General features: G+C 38.8%; 1 protein-coding gene across 4 annotated transcripts in view; it reads left to right on the top strand.

Annotated features, from left to right (window-relative positions):
* Positions 1-19,445, top strand: part of DENND1B (DENN domain containing 1B) — a 143,695-nt gene that overhangs the window by 9,285 nt on the left and 114,965 nt on the right. For all 4 annotated transcript variants that reach the window (XM_075182590.1, XM_075182587.1, XM_075182589.1 and 1 more), the window contains exon 2: positions 10,884-10,948. In XM_075182590.1, the coding sequence (XP_075038691.1) occupies positions 10,884-10,948 (65 nt within the window). The remainder of the gene's footprint in view (positions 1-10,883; positions 10,949-19,445) is intronic.

Below are 19,445 nucleotides of genomic sequence, written 5' to 3'. Positions count from 1 at the left end.
CGCTGTGTGGTACAGAGGATATGTAGTAATGAAATTTGACTTTATAATCCTACACCTATTACAAAAAACAAAATCAGTGACCGTAGCAGAGACTTACAAATGTGTACCAATATAATATGCATCCAAAAAAGTAATGCTGGGTCTAGTAGTTATGATGTGGCTGCATGAAAAGGAAAGGCTGTGCACATGCATGCAGTGTCCTTTAGTGAAACTGCAGAGGTTTTTGCAATGTAAATCAAGATAAATTATGTCAGAACTCTTTTCACCTAATATGACCTTACAACTAACAAAATTCAAATGAAATCCAAAAGACAATTTTCAGGAAAAAGAAGTGAAAATAAAAAATACCCTGGTTGCGTAAGTCATCATTTATTTATTTATATAGTGTCAATAGATTCCGTAGCACTTTACAATTGTGGCGCCTTATAAATAAAAATTAATAATACATACATACAGAGAGGTAAGAGGGCCCTGCTCGCAAGCCTACAATCTATGCGATAATGGTTTGATACACAAGGGTAATTGCTACATCATATTGAATATTTGTCCAGCAAGAATGCAAAGGTTACAAAGTATTTAGTGGGGTGTATGCTCGGTCACACAACTATGATTGTCAGAGGGTTGTTGTCGTGTGTTAGCTGTGTAAAGGGTGATAATAAGGTAACCTAGGGAAATTAAGCGGGTGGTAGAGGAATACTATAAGCTTGTCTGAAGAGGTGGGTTTTCAGAGAACGCTTTAAGGTTTGAAGACTACAGGAAAGTAGTGCGAGGGAGTAAATTCCATAAAGTGGGTTGTGAGGATACCACCCTTAGCTGGGATGGAAGTTACCCTCTGTGGGATTCAACTCACTCGGGTAGACCAGGATATATCCAAAATAAGACTTTATTACGACAGCACAACACCACAAGACGTTCACAAGTTACAGGGTAAATGGTAGCATGTATCCTCCAGCAATATTACCACTACCGTTTAGCAAAACAGTTATGGTGTCTCCTAGCCTGGGTTACTAGCTCACACCAACCCTGTCCTGGTAGGGTTCCCTCCAGCGGCACCACAATGCCTGGCCCAGAGTCCTTTTCACTGATGTCTTCTACACCAGGATCCTCCAAACTAGCATAGCTCCCCTGGCATTCTCCTCGCCCTATCTTATTTTCTGTATCCACAGGAAGTAGGGTCAAATGTCTCAAACCTCCCCTTTACAGAAGGGGTCTCCCAGTCAACAATTTAGCTACTAGACATATTGTCCCTGTTATCTTGATTAGACAATAGAATGGCTTGACTCAATTAGCTGTTTTGGCTGGATACACTACACATGGGGTTACAATAGTACATCAAGGAATGACACTGCACGCTTACATGGAACAATAAGACTTTTGACATATTATATCAGCAGTATTACACAATATAAGTCTGTGATACATTTTGATACAATTACATTTATATTGATACATTTCCCCATGCTATTTTAACCAATATATTACTGTGGAGGCACATTGCATATCATTAGAAGTTCTAACCTCATTACCTCTCAGGTTATCTGTTGACCTTGCTAATTAACATGGGCTGCCAACTAGTTAACTCAGACATTGTTCTGATTACAAACCAAATCTCAGCTGCCCCCCATAACAATGGACATTGGAGACAAATGGTAATTACATTAGCTAGCACAAGCAAAATGACTGCTGTTGGTCTGATATTTTCACACAGTATGGCAATATTCTTTATATTTATACTACATACAATATCGCAGGTAATAGCAAGGGCAAAATGTACCTAATAACATGAAATAATAATACACATAATACACTGATGCTCTGGTGTATATACTTAGACTGGGCCAAGGATTAAAATGTACATTAAACTGTGAGAAACGGGTGATGAATACAAAGTTCTCAGTCCAGTAGCACCCCGTTTCCTCACATGGGTGCAGCCCGAAAAAAGTCCTGTAACCTAGAATGGGAAGAAGTGATGAGAATGAAAGAGAGACTTAGATCTTGTGCAGAACGGAGGTGTCAAGTTGGGAGATATTTTGAGACAAGTGAGGAGATGTATGTTGGTGCAATTTTGTTGATGACCTTCTATGTTAGTAGAAGATTTTTATATTGGATTCTTTAAAAAACAGGCAACCAATGTAGAGACTGACTCTGCGACTCAGCAGACTAAAATCAATTTGCCGGAAAATCAATCTAGCCGCTGCGTGCAAAATAGATTGCAGGGGCTCGAGTCTGATTTTGGGAAGACCAGTATGGAGAGAATTACAGTAGTCGATGCGGGAGATAAGTGCATGAATTAAAGTTTTGGCAGTGTCTTGTATGAGATATGTACATATTCTGGAAATGGTTTTTTTAGATGTATGTAACCTGATTTAGCTATAGAGTCGATGTGGGGAACAAAGGATAGTTGTGAGTCAAGGATTACACCAAGGCAGCGAGCTTGTGGGTTGGGATTTATGGACATGTCAACAGAAATAGAAATGTCAGGCAGGAAGCTTCTATTGTTGGGTGGGAATATTATTCTGCTTTTGAAAGATTGAGTTTCATTGGTCGAGAGGACATCCAAGATGAAATGGCAGAAAGACAGTCAGTAACGCGAGACAACACAGATGGTGAGAGATCCAGGATAGGATAAATAAATTTGTGTATCATCAGCATAGAGATGATACTGAAATCCAAAGGAGCTTATTAGTTTTCCAAGAGAAGTGGTGTAGATCGAGAATAGTAGTGGACCTAGGACTGATCCTTGTGGTACTCCAACTGATAAAGGAAGCGGAGTGGAGGTTGTTCCAGAGAAATTAATACTGATACAGTATAGAACAGTGTCTTGAAGACCTAGAGATTGTAACATCTGTACGAGGAGAAAGTGGTCAACAGTGTTGAATGCAGCAGAGAGATCCAGGAGAATTAGAAGAGAGTAATCACATTTAGTTTTAGCTGTGATCAGATCATTGACAACCTTGGTCAGCGCAGGGTCTGTTGAGTGTTAAGAGCGAAAGCCTGATTGAGAAGGATCCAATAGGTTGTTTGCAGAAAGGAAATGTGTGAAGGCAATTCTCTCTAAGTTTAGAGGGGTATGGGAGCTGACAGATGAGGCGATAATTTGAGAGAGCGTTTGGGTCTGATTTTTTTTTAAATTTTTTTTTTTTGTTAGAATAGGAGTAATCACTGCATGCTTGAATAATGATGGAAAGATACCAGTAGAGAGAGAGAGATTACAGATTTTAGTTAGAGGTGGAATGAATACACAAGACAAGGACCTACCAATTTGAGAGGGTATGGGATCAAGAGGACATGAGGTAGAGTAGGAAGATAAAAAGAGAGTAGAAACTTTTTGTGGAATCAAATGAAGAGAGAGTGTCAGAGGATGGTGGGAAGTAATTGAGCTGATTGCTAGTCGAGGGAGATGAGGCTTGAGAAGAGATTTAAATGTGTTAAAAAGGCGTTTGGGGTTAGAAGCCTGAGCTTAGATTAGAGATTGGAAGTATGCTCTGCCTTTCATAATGGGGCCGTAACGGTTTTCAAAACCATGTTTGAATGTAATTAACGTATATTTGCCAGCAATGAAAATGATTGTGACGTCCTTCCAAAATTGATCAGGACGTCTGTCCAAAGTTGCTGATAGGACAAGAGAAAACGCATCAGGGAGGCTTTGAAAAGGCCTACGGCAACATTAAAGGGAAAGCAGGAATTTCTATCAGGAGTTGGTCATTCCCTGTATGTGACAACAATCTCCTGTATTCTGTAGATATGTGGGCTTTGGGTTAGGGTGGCAAGATGGAAGCCATTTCTCACAAACATGAACATCTGAACCTATCTAACGTTTGCAAAAAGTACATTAAATCGCCCCAAACCACGTGGAAAATTTGTGTTATGGCCTTAATTCTGTTCCTGGGTGATCTCTAGATGGCTTGGTAGGATTTTTGTTATAACAAGCTCTTGTCAATGTGGCAGTGTGAAGATCTGAAGTGTCAATCCAAAACCTGTCTTCTAAGTCTTCGCCTTGCCAGTGTACCAATTACTGAAATTTTTTCCAGGATATGCTGGACTTCATACGCCAGGTAACCATCCACTAGAACAGAAGAAGGAGAAGTTGTGGTAGGGAGGGAAAAATAATTAGTAATGTATAGTTTGAGGAAGGCTATGTGGAATACTGGAAGAATTTTGAAGCATGGAGGACTTTCCAGGTGTACAGTAGGAGGTGATTATGTATTTAGGTCACATATGGCAGATGGAACTTCAGGTTTCTTGTGGAGAGCCATGCCTCATCTGGAAAAATTACTAGAGATGGCTTGTATCTTTTGGAAATAATTTTGCTTTTTTATTTGTTATTTGTTTTGCCAAAAAAACAGTTGAAGTATACTCGGTAGAGTATACACTTCCTACACTTTGGTACATATTTATTCAATCATTTGAATTATATAATGAGACAGTAATTATGCACACTTTTTTTTCACTCACACAAACTTATTTATATATTTACTATCAGTGTTGCTATGTCAGAGAAGTTCTTAGTGCTTTCAACAACATTGTAGGAGTTTCTTATAGATGTGTCAGGTTTATATTTTCAGTTATATTTGTCATCTGATCATTATATTTGTCTTTGCAGCCTTGTCTCACTTTGGATTTAATATTGCTTCATATAACTGTAAATCAAGTAATGGTAAATAAAGTATATATACAATATAAAGTTTCTTTATAATGGGTCATTTACTGTGTTCTTATGATGACTTTTAAACCGGAATATATATAAGACACAAAAGTCTTATTTTTCGGTTTGTGTCTATATGCTTATGCTGATATCATAATTAATAATTTAACTATATATATGTTTATAAATTACAGTTTAGATAATTCCAACCGATTTTTGTTTTATCTAAATTATTGTTGAACTGTGTCAGTTTTCTGATTGGGCAAGTTCTTTGTTTAATTGCATTCTTTTCAGATTTATAATATAATACTCTAATGCACTAATATCCATAGGGGTTGTCATGTTTTGAAGGAGTAATTTGGTTCTTTGTTGAACAACGTGATATTATTTTGGTTTTTATACATTTGGTTTATTTTTTTTTATGTTGCATTAAATCAATTCATTCTATTTGTATTTTGGTATTGTGGGTATTTATAATATTAACAATTGACGTGATATATTGGGCTGGATATTTTTTGTTACTTATTAGTTTTTATTGAGTTAAAAGGAGAAGAATAGAAGAGAAAAAAGGAAGGTAGGAAAAGGGACAAGGGTGCATGTACAGCATATTCAAATCAGACATTCAAAGATGAAACACAGACTTCCAGCAATGAATGTCTACAGCATCAGTAACATCAATGGAAATGACCGGATTTATTTAAATAATAGGAAGTCTATTATCACATTTTATAATGCAGATTTATACGCCAGATTATATATTTATTTTAACGAGCCAGCCCTATTTGTCCATTTGTGATTATATAGAATATTGCTATTGCACATAGAGCATTGAGTTAAGTTTGCAATTCCAGTATACATTCCAGTATATATTTACTTTTTTAAAAAATGTATTTCATGTTATAAGTAACAGTTTCACCATTTATACTTAATCTAAATATATAGGCTAATTAATTATAGTCAATTCAAACCAATTATTGGAAACACGTTTCTTTATTGTATTTATTAGTGATTATGAATGATAAGTATTTTTCTAACTAATCAACTGAATCAAAGTTTATGTATGTGAAACATCTATAAGTAGTTTATTTCCATATATTTTGTAGCATGTATTGTCAGTTATAACTGTCTCAATATGTAAATGCAGCAGACTGGTCATTTGCCTTTTATGTAATAGGAGAACAGTTTGGGCTATTCATTTTATATGTATATGTTCAGGGGCAAACGCAGGATTTGTAGAGGGGGGTTTCCACACCACGCCACCAGTGGGCATGACAAGCATGAATGGGGGCGTAGCTATAATTTTAGACCATGCTTGGCTGCCCTCCAACTCTTCCTATCCCCATAATATACATGGGCAACGCTTTGTGCACTACTGTTAGATGCACTCAGCTCTCCCTTTTCAAGCAGAGTCGTGTGAAGCGGGGGCAGGGTCCAGCCACCTCAATTATACAGTACCCCAGGCTTGGAGGGGGGTTTCCAGGCACTTGAAAACCCCCTCTCGGTTTGCCTATGATGTTTTTAGTTACAATTACTATATGATTCAAAATGCCACTATGTATATATTTTGTATTTAAAAGCAATTGCAGTAAAGTTTGGTGGTTCTTTTAACATATAAGGGTGTAAACAGGTTCCCGCCCCCAGCACTAATATCTGGGGTGCAATTTCATACGTCCTGGATTTTTTTATATTAAAGAAATTCACTTTTGTGTCCCACACTCTCTACATTTATGACCTCAAGCTGTGCGGTGACATTTAGATCTTCCGTCTTGAATGGTGCAAGGGACAAACTTTTTGGACTCTATTCCTGGCTGTCAAATTAAAAATAAATATATGTATGTATATATCAGTATGTATATAGGTATATATAAGTATGTATATATTTTTATAGTTTTACACTGGTCTTTCATGCAATTATTATTTTGGTTTTGGTTTTAACATGCTTTTATTGAGAGAGCCCGGCAGACAAAATTAGCTTGGAAACTTGGCTTCACTTGTTTTGCATCTGCTGGATTCTTAGGCAGTGGCCTGATTTGAAAGATAAAGGGAAAAAGGTCAGGATGGTTTTGGTTTTATTGGATATAAATTATCTCTTTAATGGGTGCAAATTCAACAAATTAAATCACTCATCTTGGTTGTTAAGAACTGTTCTAGAGTTTGATTAGATCTCACCAACGGCATTGGTTAGTGGTTGGTAAGATGAAGAAAACCGAAGAGAGTTGCTTATACTTGGACAAAAATGTCTTCCAAAATTTAGCGATGAACTGGAAATTTCTGTAAGGTACTCAATGGAAGTGAAACATTTCTTTAGAAAGGCTTTCAGCTATCTTTGCAGTTGATGGTAACTTTTTGAAGAGCTTGGAGAAGTGATCCACCATATCCAGGACAATAGTCATACCTTTCGTGAGAGAGCTTTACTATTAAATTTATTGCAAGGGAGTGATGGGTAAGGGTTTTAAAAGATAACAGGGCAAGCAACGTGTTACTTTGCTCCTGGCACAGATGTTGCAAGTAGCTACAAAGTTCTTTATTTTGTTTAAATTGGGCCAGCAGAAAGTTTACTGAATGAGGTATTATACCCAGGCTAAAGTGACAGTTTGGAATTGTATAATCGTATACTTACTATAGACTAGTAATAAATCGCCCAACTATCTGTATTTCAAGACTTTGTCCTGCCATCACAAATGTTACAGATTTGTCCCATGGCTCACAAAGTTGGGAAATATGTCACATTTACTTGTAGTTTGCATAGTACTGCAGTGGTAAGTTAGCAGCAGGGTCAGAGAAGGTTTGGAAAGAATGGGGGTGAGCGACAGACAGTCACTTTAAAAGAGCTAAGCACACCCAGTTGCGATGGGTCATAATCCCATTGAGATGGGTCATGCTCCCTGTCACAATTCCCAGTGCTCCAAAGTTGGAAGGTATGTAATTATAATTCTGGTTATTCTTGTCTTGTGAGTTATTTTGGTCTGTGCTGGTTATGGATTTGTAATGCAGTTGGTTTTTGTGCCAGACTCTCTACAGTATAGTATAGCTTGAAATATGTTTGTTGCAACACCCAAAAAGGGGCATGGTCATGCACTTCCAAAGCGCTAGGCCTCCGCCAAACTTCTCCCTCTTTAAAATAAATAAATAAATATCTTTGAAATGGCGTGTACACCAATGGTAGGTATGTGTGGCATGGTGATGTCCCAGCTCACGGTGAGAAGGGACATACCTCCCAATTTTCAAAGGGACATATGGGAAGTATGCATCAAAATTCTCTGATTTATAAGTATACTAAAACATCCATAGACCAAACTGGCAGCTTCTTTCAAAAATATTTTTGTCAGTCATTGCTTTACAGAATGCCTTTGCTACTTTGGGGAGTGAATAATAAAATGAATTCAAACGTATTTCTGACTTTAGCACTGTCATCTAGATCATTAATAAGTAAGCTGATTATTCCTAAGGACCTCACATGGCCTTGGGCACTCACTGAGCTTAACAAATTACTTCAGAATTTTGGAGCTAAGGCGAGATAGTAGGAACCAGCAATTTTGTAACATAAAATGCATGAGCCGCATTTAAAAAAGAAAACGATGAAAAGAATAAACAGTGCCACCTCTGATTTATGTTGGAGGAGATGTGGGGAGCGAATGTACTTCCTCCACATCTGGTGGTCCTGCCCAACAAAGGCTCTGGGATGATGTGGCTACCCTTATCTATGATATCACTAAAGTCTCAATACCTAAATGTCCTGGGTTTCTCCGCTAGATGCTCTTGACAAGCACTCTGATAAAACTGTACAGATCCTTAAAGCAGCCAGATGCTATAGCCAAGAACTGGAAAAACCCTGATCCCCCCTCTAGACAGCAACTTAAATAAAATTTGGTATCTGGCATCCATAGAAAATAGCAGCTTTTCTATGTTTTCTAATGTTTTATTTATAATGAGCCTCCTGCTTCCATTTCCCTAATAATCACACCAAGGACATCTCAGCCCTTTTTTTTATAAATGCATCCAGTAGACTGTTTTGACTGTTGGATAATATCAAATTTTACTCCCCTATAGTGGCCGTTGGCCACCAGGGTCCCCATGCTAGGTCTCAGTTACTCCTCTCCCCATTCCCCACCCTTTCCTCTTCCTCTATTCCCTACCCCTTTAAAATATATAATCCGTCACACACCAGCATCTCTTATGCTGGTGTCTCCTAACACAGCATATCATACTGAATAATGACCAGAAAATATCTTTGGACAGTGGATAAACTATCTATCTATATCTAAATTTATTGTGTTTGTGTAATATATGTATCCTAGCCAAAGTGATCAGTATATTGCACCTCCATATATGCACACATTGTGCTATCTTTGTACCATAGTTTGTCACCACAACTACAGCAGCCAGAATCCATTTGGAACAGGTTGGCTTCTTTCACAATTCTCGGGCTCAGCATTCTTGTGCTAGTACAGCAGGCAGAGGCAACCTTCTACATAGATACCCAGGGTATGATTTCACCAGAGTCACAGTTTACAGTGAGTTTGGTCTCTGTAATAGCATGGTGGCTAAGTGGTTAGCACTTCTGCCTCACAGCGCTTGGGTCATGAGTTCAATTCCCGACCATGGCATTATCTGTGAGGAGTTTGTATGTTCTCCCCGTTTTTGCGTGGGTTTCCTCCGGGTGCTCTGGTTTCTTCCCACACTCCCAAAAACATACTGGTAGGTTAATTGGCTGCTAACAAAAAATTTACCCTAGTCTGTGTGTGTGTGTATGTTAGGGAATTTAGACTGTAAGCCCCATTGGGACAGGGACTGATGTGGCTGAGTTCTCTGTACAGCGCTGTGGAATTAGTGGCGCTATATGAATAAATGGTGATGATGTTTTAAAACGCTTTGTCGGGGAACTCTAAATGGCAGAAATTTATTCTAAATAGTTTCCGGTAGTTGTACCTGTGATGTCATTGAATGGAAGCCCCACAATTTTTATTCCACTTTGATAGGCTCTAATACTCTCTACATTATCAGGGTAATCTCATGCCTGTTAATATAGAGAGAACACTAATCACCTTTGCAAGAGGGATACAAAGGTAAGCATGGCAAAATGAATAGGGGCAGGATGAGGAAGATGACACTGAGCTTAATTTTTTGGGTGCTGATGTGCTGCATGGGTGGCATGAGGCTGAAACTTGTACTGTATGGGGTGGCATTGAGAATTGTGTTTTAGTATTGGACATGAGCTTGTCTGTGGTGGGTATGCACAGGCCTGGTGCATGGGTAGGAGCCAACCCCTCGGACATCGACCTGACTGTCTTTCAGTCCCCCCCACCCTACTTATTATCTAGTGTGGAGTAAGGGCATCTTCTTCTTTTTTTGTGGGTGTAGTGCTGGACTATGACATAGCCAAGTGCCACACCCCCAGTGCATTACAAACATGCAGCCGGCATCATCAAAGATAAGAATCTGCCAACTGCTGTATATTGTAGGCATATAATTGTATCTGATGGGCGTGATATTGTTTTTGGCACATGACTGTAGTAATGGTCATAGGGCTGCGCTGGAGATAGTGCTATTACGTAGAGCACACAATTGGTGGGGAGATCCAAAGGGCAAGTGCTGGGGGAGTGACAATGTGATTCGCATCACTAGCACCTGCTGTGCAATGATACAGCATTTTGGTGTGGTTAGGTGGGGCTATGACGGAAATTGTGTCATTAAAACCTGTCCGGCGAGGCCTGATGGCATGACCCATGCCATCAATTCCCAGAAGGAGAAGCAGGAACCAGGAGGTTGGCTTACTCTTCTGGGGGTCCGGGAGAAGTTTCAATTTTTTCCTAACATCTGATTTCAAAAGTGTATACCATCTGGGACTCTGCATCTGTTCCTCTATATCTAAATTTAAGCATGTTCTCAAGTCGTTTAGAAGGTGTCAATATAATCTGAACCTTCATACTATTTGAGGTAGTGTTATGTGAGACTGTTTATTTATGTTATATAAGTAGCATGATATATTGTTTGCACACATATTATATGGTTACATTAATTTTAATATGTTTTTAAGTTGTGTGCTGCAAATAAAATTGATAATTTTTATTGGATTTGTTTTTTCACAATTGTCATTGTTTTGCAATTTATTAATTGCAAAACAATGACAATTTTTTTCTCTTCTTATTTTTCTACATTTAAGGTTTGCAGTACCTCTACTTGTGTTTATGTAATCTTGGCTGTATAGTTTATTTACAATAATTCTTTATTATTACAGGGAAAAGCCTGAGAGAACATTTGATTTGGTGCTAAAGGTGGAGTGTCCAGCTTCTGAAAATGAAGGTAACTCACTTTGCCTTAAATTAGAATACAGTGATGCATTCTATCGTTTATCGTGCTTAAATAAGCAAAATGTCCGCTTTCTGCAAACTCCCTTGTAATATCTATCTTGTGGTTTACACATGAAACAGTCTTAAAATAAGTTTTTATATAGGTCTCCTGTTTGAGTGGATGTATGTGCCACGTCAATTACTCCACACTTCCGTAAGCTAAGACTTTGTTAAATGAAGAGGACTTTGTATGGTTTTGTGGTTGTGACAAGAATTAAGAGTTGAAGTTCTTCCTTTTTCTGAATAATTTTAAAGAAGTTGTTTTCTTGTACAGATAGATTAAGCATTACATTAATTCTATGGGGCATTAGAAGGCAATAGCAGTTGTGCATTATTTAATCTCCAACTGCAAAATAATAAGCTCATGGCACAATTTTGAAATTTCATTTATTTCCAAATTTTGCAAATAAACTGGTTACTCTTACACTGAGAAAGTTATGAACTTCCCAAAAGGGCCAACATCAGAAATATTTAAATCCTTACAACCTTACAGCAGATCCTCCTCCAGTCGTATCCACTTCCCCACTGGACTTGAAGTTCAGGTATGCAAGGATAAGTTTTGACAACATGGGCTCCAGATGCAAAGCAGGGCCAGTTGTGGTGACCCATACACAAAGCAGGGCCAGTTTTGGTGGCCCGTAGGCAAAGCAGGGCCAGTTGTGGTGGCCCGTAGGCAAAGCAGGGCCAGTTGTGGTGGCCCGTAGGCAAAGCAGGGCCAGTTGTGGTGACCCGTAGGCAAAGCAGGGCCAGTTGTGGTGGCCCGTAGGTAAAGCAGGGCCACTTGTGGTGGCCCGTAGGCAAAGCAGGGCCACTTGCGGTGGCAAATATGCATTCTGGTGAATGGTACACAATCGCAGACCTCATTTTGGTGATTATTCCCTGCCCTAGTGGCTGCTGTACAAAGCGTACCCCAATCTGGTGGCTAGTACAAAAAGCAAACCTGCATTCTGGAGGCTAGTATATAAAGTACACTGAAAATTTGGTGACTAGTATATTACAAAGACCCCCAATGTATGTGGCTAGTATATGAAGTAGACTTCCAGTCTGTTGGCTAGTGTGCAAAGTGTTCTTATCTACCTCTCTGTTGGCAGCATTGCTTGCCAACATTTGATGCAGGTACCAATGCAGCATGTGAAAATGGCTCTGATCATTGAGATACATAGCAACTCTAAGTAAATACAGAGTATTCCGCGCTTACACCTAAATAATGGATAATTCGGGAGCTATAAACAAAATAGTTTTATCAGAAAATACAACAATAAGTCATGTGTTGAATTGCGCAAACACAAACAATAGAATACATAAATCCATATGTGGGTTAAGACATGTACATAATAATGGTCATAGACCTCGGTGTATTGGGTAGAAAACTGATAAGTACAAGGAACAATGTCCAAAATTAACCTTCATGAACAGACAAATAAATTGACTTGGTTACAGTCCTGGAGGATGTCACGGTCCAATGTAGCTTGACTAAATGTCCAAGTTGGAAAAAAATGGGTTACAATACTTGCGCTTAGTAGCGGTCCATATATCCAGGGATTGTCCTGTAAATCCAGTGCATAGAGTTGATAGTGAGCGGGCGGTCCGAACGGCGGTTATTATATACTGTCCAGTGTCCAGTGTAACGATGCTTAGAATAACAGAGTCACGGTTAAACAGATCTTAAGGGCAGCGTGTGTCCTAGCTTTGAACGCACGCCTGAACGGATGTGACGTATTGGGTGTGAAGAATCCGGAAGTGGATGCTGATTGGCCGACGCGTTTCGTCACCTAGGTGACTTTATCAAGGCAGTAGTTTGGTATGCGAGGGAGACGAGGTATTTATACTGAGTACAGTTTTGAGTGGCAGTTAGTTCCTGAATGCAAAATTGTTCCGGTGTGTTGCGAGTCTTCATTAGTTGTAAATAATGACTTGGAGTATCATCAATTCCCCATTTGTGGGATATAAACATCATTTATAAGAGAACAGACATTTGCATATGGATAAGAAACATATAATGGCAACAGAAGTGCTATACGGAGCGGAGTGAATACATGAATAAGTAGATGGGTAAACAATTCATCTGTAAAGCTTGGTTGTTGATAGCAATTGTATCAATGGAGAGATGGAGGTAGTGGATTTATGCGTGTGTATACATATGACAGTAAGCTTGGTTCATTAAACGCTATTTGCGTCATGTACATAGTAAATATATACACATCAGAATCCTGTGTGTATCAAATGGAATATATTGAAAATGTTAATTGAAATAAAATAAATATAAAAATAAAAATATAAATGAAGATACACATAAATATAAGAATGAACATAAAAATAAAATTAAAAATTGAAATAAAATAACAATAGCAATAAAAATAAAATTGAACTCAAAATATGAATAATAATAGAGGTAAATAAATAAAATTTGGCATTTCTGAATACTGACGCCCTATCACGCTGTGGTACATAACTACCAATATGGGGCAGGCCTGGTACTATGGCACAGATATATTGACAATATATTTGCTATCTGGAGAGGTGACGAGACATCCCTAACTAATTTCCTGCAAGAACTCAACAACAATCCATATAACCTCACATTCACCACCAAGTATAGTCGTGAGGTAGTAGAATTTTTAGATCTACTCATTTTCATTCAAGACAATCATTTGGAAACCAAAACATATCAAAAACCAGTAGATGTCAATAGTTACATCCTTGCCACAAGTAACCATCACCCTCAATGGCTAAACAATATACCATACGGCTAATTTACAAGAATCCGTAGGAATTGTTCACAACCAGACCATTTTGCAGAACAAGGACAACAATTGAAACAACAATTCTTGGATAAAGATTACCCTATAGAAAACATTAATTCGGCATACACTAAAGCCGAAACAAGGGATAGGAAGTCCCTGTTGCAACCAAAAGATCCCCATACCAACTCAACACAACAAGATAAAATACTATTCATCACCGATTACAACAATAAAGCATTTAAAATTCAGAAAATTATTAATTCACACTGGAATATACTTAAACAGGACCCTGATTTATGTCACATTCTCCCTCCGAAACCAAGTATCATTTTCCGTAAAGCACCTGATCTCAAAAAGAAGCTGGTTCAGAACCACTTCCTACCAAAAACCACCATACAAACCACATTGACCCCACACCAACAACAAACTGGTTTCTACAGTTGTGGCAAGTGTATAGCATGCAGGACATGTGGTGTGAGAAGCACTAAGCCTACTAATACTTTCCAATCCATCACCACTAAACAAACCTACACAGTCAAGGACTTTATCACCTGTGAAACTAAAGAAGTAGTATATCTCCTCCAATGTCCGTGCCCACTACAGTATGTAGGGCGGACATTCGACCATTGAAAACCAGGTTGGCAGAACATGTACGGAACATCAGACGTAGCCTACATACCCACAGCGTCTCACAGCACTTTCATCTCAAACATAATAGTGATCCATCCTCCCTTAAGTTCACAGCTATCTCTAAGATCAAGAGGAACTGGCGAGGTGGAAACCTCACCAAAAATATAAACAAAGAAGAACATAGATGGATATTCGAGTTGGACACACAGACTCCAAAAGGTCTTAATATAGAGTTCGATGTATGTAGTTGTCTGTAAATCTACATCACGTACGGCAAGGTCAGATCCACACCGTGCTGGCATACCACCCAGTCCATGCCCAATCCCATCCCAAACTCGGAAGCGATACTGTACCCAACGTGCGAACATTGGGGAAGATCGGGTCCAGCACAGTGTGGTATCTGGAGAGTTGACCTCCCTACCCAGTGGTGTAGTACGGACTCATACTGACGACCAGACCTAACTACCGCATCATTCTGCAAGCATCGCATGAATAGTACTGACTATTAATATCTTAGTGGCACAATAGAATCCCACTATGCCGCTAACAGTATCAGGGATTTATTTCCATTAATTTCCATCTATGACCCACGTACATAATTACATGTGTATACAAAATTATGTACCACAGCGTGATAGGGCGTCGGTATTCAGAAACGCCAAATTTTATTTATTTACCTCTATTATTATTCATATTTTGAGTTCAATTTTATTTTTATTTTTATTGTTATTTTATTTCAATTTTTAATTTTATTTTTATGTTCATTCTTATATTTATGTGTATCTTCATTTATATTTTTATATTTATTTTTATTTTATTTCAATTAACATTTTCAATATATTCCATTTGATACACACAGGATTCTGATGTGTATATATTTACTATGTACATGACGCAAATAGCGTTTAATGAACCAAGCTTACTGTCATATGTATACACACGCATAAATCCACTACCTCCATCTCTCCATTGATACAATTGCTATCAACAACCAAGCTTTACAGATGAATTGTTTACCCATCTACTTATTCATGTATTCACTCCGCTCCGTATAGCACTTCTGTTGCCATTATATGTTTCTTATCCATATGCAAATGTCTGTTCTCTTATAAATGATGTTTATATCCCACAAATGGGGAATTGATGATACTCCAAGTCATTATTTACAACTAATGAAGACTCGCAACACACCGGAACAATTTTGCATTTCAGGAACTAACTGCCACTCAAAACTGTACTCAGTATAAATACCTCGTCTCCCTCGCATACCAAACTACTGCCTTGATAAAGTCACCTAGGTGACGAAACGCGTTGGACAATCAGCATCCACTTCCGGATTCTTCACACCCGATACGTCACATCCGCTCAGGCGTGCGTTCAAAGCTAGGACACACGCTGCCCTTAAGATCTGTTTAACCGTGACTCTGTTATTCTAAGCATCGTTACACTGGACACTGGACAGTATATAATAACCGCCGTTCGGACCGCCCGCTCACTATCAACTCTATGCACTGGATTTACAGGACAATCCCTGGATATATGGACCGCTACTAAGCGCAAGTATTGTAACCCATTTTTTTCCAACTTGGACATTTAGTCAAGCTACATTGGACCGTGACATCCTCCAGGACTGTAACCAAGTCAATTTATTTGTCTGTTCATGAAGGTTAATTTTGGACATTGTTCCTTGTACTTATCAGTTTTCTACCCAATACACCGAGGTCTATGACCATTATTATGTACATGTCTTAACCCACATATGGATTTATGTATTCTATTGTTTGTGTTTGCGCAATTCAACACATGACTTATTGTTGTATTTTCTGATAAAACTATTTTGTTTATAGCTCCCGAATTATCCATTATTTAGGTGTAAGCGCGGAATACTCTGTATTTACGTATTGTATCAGGTTGGATTTCCCTGCTATTCTGCTGCTCACCTAAACAACCCTGTAGTGCGCTTCCTTCCTTATTATTGACACAGCAACTCTAAGCTTGAAGGGGTTAATATAGTCTCCTAAATTTCTGTGACATTGCTTAGTGTGAAAATGTCTTATATGAAGTTGTGTATATAACTTACTCTATATTGTTTGTGTTCGACCCTAAGCATCTATGAGTTCCATTATTGTCACTTCGATTTGGAGGCTGTCCATAAAGCAGAGGTATAAAGCCTTCCCTTTACGTCAGCTGTCCTACACCTTTAAACATGACCTCTCGTCCAGGCATTTATGTCTTTGGAATAAGTTATTCTTATATTAATACGTTTAAAAGTAGTAGTATTTCCTTCATTATCATCACGTTCCTCTATACTAACCCACCTCATACTCCCAGTGGATCTGCATGTTTTCTGTGTGATGTGTTCACAGCTAAATCCAGAATAATACACAGCTGCCCCCTGCCTTATGATTTCCTGCTAGTGTCATTAACACCAGAGTCTTGGCAGGGCTTCAAAAGAAAACACAGCTTAAACACAAACACAGGAACTCATCGGCAGTCATTGGGATCCGTTTAAATTTTACACTAAAGCAGCTCCGCTGAGTAATGGAAAAACTTGCTAGTATTCAATTAATGTGTAATATGCCAAAACATAGTATAATGTTAAATTTGGCCATGGCTTTTCAAACTTTTCTGGGCTCTCCTTTTTGGAGAGTACTGCTAATATGTCTCTTATACTCAGACTGCGACTGACTAAAATCATTTTAAAGGGAGAGTATCAGTTGTGAAAATTGTTTTTTTTTTACCTGAATATTTTTTCTCTTGGTTTCTTGGTCTGTCATGAATGGGCTATCAGAATAAATGGGAGATGTTCCACTAGTATCTTTTTATTTTTATTTTGTGCCACCCCACATAAAATCCATTACCAGCAGCAGCGTTATACATCCTGGAAGGTTCCCACTAAAATTGGGGAACGACAAGCTTGGGAGTAGAAACCAGCTCTAGGCTAGACAGACTGGGCTGGTCATAATATAACTGAGAAAGCCGAAGTCTGGGCCCCTCCTGTCATAGTGTGAGCCAGCACCAACCTGGTCAGCTTAAAGCTGGACCCTCTATGCTCTTCCACACATACTCCCAAAGGCCACCAGCCCCATGCAGAAAGGGGATGGGGTTATTTCCAGCACCTCTGCACTGTGGAAACCAAGGACATGGATATAATTGGTATCTCTGGGTGGTAACTTTTCCACCCTAGTTGTCCCAGTGTAATGTTGTGGGGTTCGTAAGACTCCTATCCATTTTACAAATGTAGTATAAAAATGTTTTTTGTTTTTTTTTAATACAATTACATTTTTAATAATGTTTTTAATAAAATAAAGCACTCTCTGATGCCCTCCTTCATAACTTTATTACACCATCACAATCTAATTTGTGTATTTGAATCCAGTTACATTCTTTCAGTTTATAATACAAAGGGAAATGTCCAGCTCTATTGATTTCTATGGGCCATTCATTTCAGTGGAGTTTCTACTTGTAATGTACTACTCCATTTATATAAATAGGCTGTAGGAATGAATGGGAAAACATACAGAAACGCTTGTTAAATCACTTGTGTAAATGCCTAACGGGTATATAAATAATGTGTTCCTATAGTCCTGAAAGACTTCAATTGCATTGACATGCTTTAAACACATTGAAATGGAACAAGCAGCGTCCAACTGCATGCTGACACAAGTGAGAATACAAATGGATATGCACACATTGAATAGAATGGGTTTTCTGGGAGACATATTGGAGAATGGGTATTAATGTCTGAATGGCAGTGGATAATTTCTATAGTCTCTCTGTTACATATCTTGTGGTTTTTGCTACAATTTTGAGTCTGATCATGTGTGGAAAAGAAAATGAAATTGGATTTGTTAGACATTGCCAGTATGTCTGGTACATGTAGATTTTGACCAAACTCAAAGCGATACTTTCTGTTTCATTTTTTTGCAATTACTTGAAAAAAAAAGTCTGATATAAACCATTCCATCACATATGTCTAATAATCACCACATGAACTAACCTGAAAGAACGATGACAGGATTTTATAGGGCAAGATGAAAGAATGTGTAGGCTTGTCAGGGCTTTGGTACTGAACTAGACAGGCTGCTTTTTGAAAATCCTGCCTCATGAAATCCTATTCTACCCTTCCTAAATTAATAGATTATCAATAACCTAATGACATTTAGAGGGGGGGTTTATGAATACTGCTGAATCTCTTCTGAGACACAGAAACAGGTTTCCCATTGACTGAAATAAGTCCTTAAGTGGCCATTTCACAGTTTTAGAATAGTTTTTCTGACACTAAGAAGACCGCTTTCAAAACACCAGCCTAAAGTTGACCACAAACGAACTGTGGAATTTTTATATTTTGTCACAGGTCCACAGAATAACAAAATATTTTAGATATCTGTAAAGAGTAGCAAACAACTGCAGGAATTTATTATCCATTTATATAGCGCCAGTATATTACAGAGAATGTTTAATCATTCACATCAGTCCTTGTCCCAGTGCAGCTTACAGTTAACGTTCCCTACCAGTATGACTTTTGGACTATGGGAGGAAACCGGCACACTTGCAGGAACCCATGCAAAGAAAGTGAGATCATACAACCCCACACACAGGCGTGCACGCAGGAGGGGGGGGGGGGTGTTCCTAGTCTCTGCAAACCCCTCTCCTGCTTTGTGTGCCTGACTTTTTTTTTTGTTCACCCCACACAGCATGGGTGAAGGGGGGGCGCGAGTGGCGGTTGGGGGCAGGGGTGCCACGAAGGGGGTGGGGTGACGATCAAATCATTGGTGGTCAGTGGCAGCAACAGGCAGCCAATTGTGAGGCTGCCTGTTGCTGATTAGCCTCAGACAGGAAGTGCTCACTTCACTTCCTGTCTAGCAGTGAGGAGCAATGCAGCAGAAGTGCACCTAAAGGTAAGTGAGAGGTGCTGATGTGTGTGTGTGTGTGTGTGTGTGTTGATGTCAATGTTGTGTGTCTGTGTGTTTACAAGGGGGCTTGTGCCAATGTAGTGTGTGTGTGATGGCACAAGGGGCTTGTGCCAATGTAGTGTGTGTGATGGCACAAGGGGCTTGTGGCAGTGTAGTGTGT

The sequence above is a fragment of the Mixophyes fleayi genome, chromosome 8, assembly GCF_038048845.1.
Source record: "Mixophyes fleayi isolate aMixFle1 chromosome 8, aMixFle1.hap1, whole genome shotgun sequence".
NCBI classification, from domain to species: Eukaryota; Metazoa; Chordata; class Amphibia; order Anura; family Limnodynastidae; genus Mixophyes; species Mixophyes fleayi.
Note: the sequence above shows the minus strand (reverse complement) of the source record. Positions and strands in the feature narration are given on the sequence as shown.